The 4,506-nt window shown below is 47.0% G+C and overlaps 1 protein-coding gene across 1 annotated transcript; it reads right to left on the bottom strand.

Moving 5' to 3' along the window:
- Positions 1-307: 307 nt before the first annotated feature.
- irx1a (iroquois homeobox 1a) lies at positions 308-3,821 on the bottom strand. Its single transcript, XM_037677082.1, has 4 exons — positions 3,494-3,821; positions 1,589-2,657; positions 1,213-1,288; positions 308-447 (listed from the first exon to the last, which is right to left on the bottom strand). The coding sequence occupies exons 1-4, from the start codon at positions 3,734-3,736 to the stop codon at positions 372-374; spliced, it is 1,464 nt and encodes a 487-aa protein (XP_037533010.1). The 5' UTR covers positions 3,737-3,821; the 3' UTR covers positions 308-371.
- Between the last annotated feature and the right edge of the window lie 685 nt (positions 3,822-4,506).

Here is a 4,506-nt window from a genome sequence, read left to right as displayed (position 1 = left end):
ATAATAATAATAATAATAATAATAATAATAATAATAATAATAATAATAATAATAATAATAATAATGTAAAAAGCCTACCAAAATGGCCCAGCCAGCCCGGGCAAAGTGGAAGAGAGAGTAACATTATAGGCTACACAACAATAGAGTGAGTCATCCATCCATCCATCCATCCATCCGTTCGTTCGTCCATCCACAGGATATTACCAAATTACGTCATCTGTTTGACTGACTGCTACACTGCATTATTATTATTATTATTTCTTCTTATTGTCCTTCTTTGCGGTGCATAAAGTCTCTTTTTTTATTCTTTTTTTTTTTTTTTTTTCCTTTTCGATGGATTTGAGAAGGAAAAGGAGGAGGGCAGATCTTGTTCAAGCCGAGGACAGAGCCGTGAGGACCCTCTGCGTGCCGTCTTGGGGACTCCTGGCGCTGGAAGGCAGAGCGGACCTGCAGAGAGAAGAAGAGGGGCAGATGAACTCCCCCGCCGTGTTTGGACAGCAGCTTTCAATATGCAGCTCAAGGGTCGCGCTGAAAGGGCTCCATTAGAAACAGCGCGCTGCTAACATTTTTTTTTTTTTTTTTGCACAAACAATCGTTTTCATTAATAATAAAAGACGAAAATATTTTAGCGTGAACAAAAACCTATTTAGCTGCAAATATTTTTTTTTTTTTTTTTTTGCACACACTCACAAAAAGAGACAATAAAATAAAAAGAACAAACTGTTTTCCTATTTTTCCCTCCAGAGCTCTCCCCTGGGCTCGGGCCCTCCCGGGGGTCTTTAGGGAAGCCCAGAGCCCAGACAGAGCCCGTTTTACTCCCTGCCTTGATAAGTAGCCACTCTCTCCCCAGAGGGGAGGAATTAAAGGGGGAGTGGGAGGAAAGTCAAGACCCCTGTCACCCGTTAAGCAAACTGTATTTTATTTTTAATCTGTGCTTTTTTTAAAACTACAAATCTGAGACACAAACACATGTATATAACCTGAACTTAATGTAACAACCTTCATTATTAACCTTAATAAACATTTACATTATGTTGGGCATTTTTACAGGAAGCAACCACAGCTATTTTAAAATACATGTTTTAATGAATTTTTAGCCAATAATCTGACTTTTTTAAATTATTGAACACAATTTTTACAACAAATTTTTTTTTTTTTTTTATCAAAAAGACACACAAAAAAAACAAACAAACACTTTCCAGCTTGTCTCACCTGTCATGAATGGGACGAAAAGAAGACTTGAGGGTGTGTGTCGGAGGGGAGTCAGCTCTCACTCCGTCCTCGTGCTCTGAAGAGGAAACCGAGACAAACACATAAATACCAGCAATGAGGAGAAATGTTCACCTTTTATTATTGTATTTGTTTATTTTCAGCACGTTTTCGTATGTCAGATTAGCTCTGGCTGCTTTTATCCCAGTTCTCTGGAAACTGTGCAGCCTCCAGTGCGCATGCGTGCTTCCATAATGTTAAAATGATGAAGGTGTGGGGGAATAAGCAAACACCAGTTGCTGCCTTGAGACAAAACACGTTTATAGTCACGCTCTTTCGTGTGATATTAGTGCGTGTGTGCCCCCCGCTCCCCTCCTACCTATGTGTTTGGGACTGGGGGTCTCTGCTGGGGTCTTGCTGTCGCTGCTGCTCGCTGCTCCCGGAGACACGACCACGGCTGCCGGCTGCTGCTGGGAGGACAAGTGATGATGATGATGGTGGTGGTGATTTACTCCCAGAAAGGACCTGACGTTCAGCAGGGAGTTCTGGCCCAGGAAAGCCCCATTAGTCCAGTTGGGGAACTTTCCAATCTGGCACGTGTACAGTCCGTGACTGGAGAGGAAGGCCGGGTGGGTCTGGATCTGGTGGTGGGGTGCTGACGGGTGAGTGGTGGCCCCCGGGCCGCACGGGGACGTGGGTTTCTGGGCTGAGCTGTCTGGACTCGTGGCAGTCTCTGCTAAAGACCATATTTTGGGTTTATTGCTGGAGGGGAGGGGGAAGCCCCCCGGCCTGTCCGGGGATAAAACCCGCGTGTTGCTGTTCCCGTCCGAGTTCTCCTTCCCGCCCGCGTGAGCTGAAATTGCGCTCTTAGATTTCTCAAAGGCCTCGTGGGCCTGCAAAGCAAAGGCCCGTCGTTTCTCCAAGCTGTCCAACTCCCCGGGCACCCCCACGCCCCCCCTGAGGTCCCTGCTCCCCTCCGTGGACTTGTCGTCGTCGTCCTCGTTGCTCTGATCCCCGTCGTTGTCGTCTATCTTGTCGATGTCGATGCTCTCCAAGTCGATCTCCTCCTCGTCTTCGTTCTTCTCCGCCTCGTCCCCGCTGCCGAACAGGGGGCCGTCCTCCCCGTCCTCCTTGCTCCTGCTCCCCCACGTCACCTTGTTCTCCTTCTTGAGCCTCCTCCTGGCGTTGGCGAACCAGGTGGAGACCTGCGTCAGGGTCATCTTGGTGATGATGGCCAGCATGATCTTCTCCCCCTTGGTGGGGTACGGGTTCTTGCGGTGCTCGTTGAGCCAGGCCTTCAGGGTGCTGGTGCTCTCCCGGGTGGCGTTCTTGGGCCTGGCGGGGTCTCCGTACTGGAACTGGCCATACGGGTAGAAGGCGGGTGACGTGTGGGCCGCAAAGGTGGCAGGATGGACTCCTGGACTGTCCTTCAGCTCATACTGGGACCCCTTCAAATCAAGGATGGACAGTCATGTCACTGGTGTCAAATACTCAAACATTAACAGTAAAACTGCTGCACCGGACGCAGAACTTTCCACAAATAAACTTGTCAGCTTGCAGCTGGAGGCCCTGCTCCTGCACCAACTCCTCCAAACAGTTTGACTTTAAGTTTTATTATATATATTTTTCAACTAAATAACTCATATGACGTCTGAGGTGAACGAGCCGAGGGAAAGTTTATGGTGATAATTGACAGCTTTTATTGCGCAACAATAAACGTTTCCTCGTGCACAGAGTGGTTTAAAGGCCGGAGTCAAGCTTTTTATCAAGTTTATTGCTTTTTAATGAACCTTGAAAGGTGTCCGTCAATTCTGGCCCATGTGTGTGTTGTTGCAGCAGTCAGGCCTAAAACAACTCAGCCAACACATGCATTACTGCTTTTTCTCCCTCGTGCTGTTGTAGCTTTACACAGTGAAGGTCTGATGGGACTTCTTGTCTGCACAAGTCTTTAAGCCTTCACTTTAAATACAGCTTCTTTTTTTTTTTTTTTTTTTTTTTAAAGTTGCACATTTTGGAGCAACATTTTCTGCTGCAACCTACAGCTCTTGTGTTTGTCCTTCTCTCAGGGAAGTACACCACCTATCGATTGATTGTGTTTGACAAAAAACGCCACCTTTTTATTCTTGTCCCTGCTCGTTTAATAAATAATTAATTCCCTTTCTGCTCGAACTTTGTAGCTGCACGAGCAACTAAATCCACAACTGAGTCGCATATGCTCTTTATGGGGAACGGATTTTTCTCCCTCTTTCTTTAGTCTTTAGGTGAAGGAAACATGAATTCTTACCATTTGTGAGAAGAGAGCCAGGTCCGCGCTGGTGTAGGGTAAGAACGCGCTGTAGTTGTGCGCGTACGGGTTGGCGTACATGCCCAGCACGGAGGTGACGGCCGCCGCGGTGGCGGATGGACTCCCTCCGAGCTCCGTGCTCCCTCCCCGGGACGAAGGCGCGAGCACGCCCGGCCGCTCGCTCCCGTACACCGCCTGGGAAGCGCTGAGGTACTGCGGGTAGCCTAACTGCGGGAAGGACATCTCCGCCGCTGGATTGTCGCACAGCTCCGACAAGACGCACCAAAAACAAACAACAACCACAAAAAAAAAATCTGTGCGTAAAAAAACAAACAAAAAAAAACCAAAACAGTGCGCTGAGAAGACAAGAAAAACAAAAAGAGGAACGAACCAGGAGAAGTTAAAAAAAAAAAACAGAAAAGAAAAAAAAGAAAAGTGTTTGATGAGCTGGAGTGAGGGGGAGCAGCGCTGGTAAATCTCGGCTTCCTCTCTCTGCTTTGTCTTTGCGCAAAGTCCGCTGGATGCGATCTGATGAAGAATTGCGCTCCGACTGACGCGCCTGGCCCCCAGGTCTTCCAGCCTGATCTCTCACATACAATTTGAAGTTGATGCTTTGATTGGCATCCCTTACTTCAGCCCGCAAGCTCCTCCTCGTTCGGAGCAATGTGGATAATGTGAATATAGAGTGTGCACATTGGCTGGGGCCTCCCTCTCCCTCTTCCACCCCCCCCCCCCCCCCCCTCTCTCTCTCTCCCTCTGCGCGTCTCTCTCTTCATGTTTGGACTTATTGTATGTTAAATGTTCATTCACCGAAGGCTTTGATTGTTGTATGACAGTCTGTGTACATGATTTTACAGCTGTCCGACACACGAGGAAGTAAACGTGCCACGGGACGGAACTTTCCTTCAACATGTTTAAATTCTAATTATTAATATTAATATTAATAATAATACTAATAATAATAATAATAACACATTTAAAATACCTTCTACAGAAGATTTGGTTCTTGAGTT

This window comes from Nematolebias whitei, chromosome 5 (assembly GCF_014905685.2).
Source record: "Nematolebias whitei isolate Nwh7 chromosome 5, NemWhi1, whole genome shotgun sequence".
Classification (NCBI taxonomy): Eukaryota; Metazoa; Chordata; class Actinopteri; order Cyprinodontiformes; family Rivulidae; genus Nematolebias; species Nematolebias whitei.
The sequence above is the reverse complement of the archived record's forward strand: the minus strand, read 5'-3'. Positions and strand labels throughout refer to the sequence as shown.

Coding starts and splice junctions, on each gene's coding strand:
- irx1a (XM_037677082.1), bottom strand. CDS start 3,736: ATGTCCTTCCCGCAGTTAGGCTACCCGCAGTACCTCAGCGCTTCCCAG. Junction 2,658..3,493: donor TGGCTCTCTTCTCACAAATG/GTAAGAATTCAT, acceptor CTTGATTTGAAG/GGGTCCCAGTATGAGCTGAA. Junction 1,289..1,588: donor CCCCAGTCCCAAACACATAG/GTAGGAGGGGAG, acceptor TTTCCTCTTCAG/AGCACGAGGACGGAGTGAGA.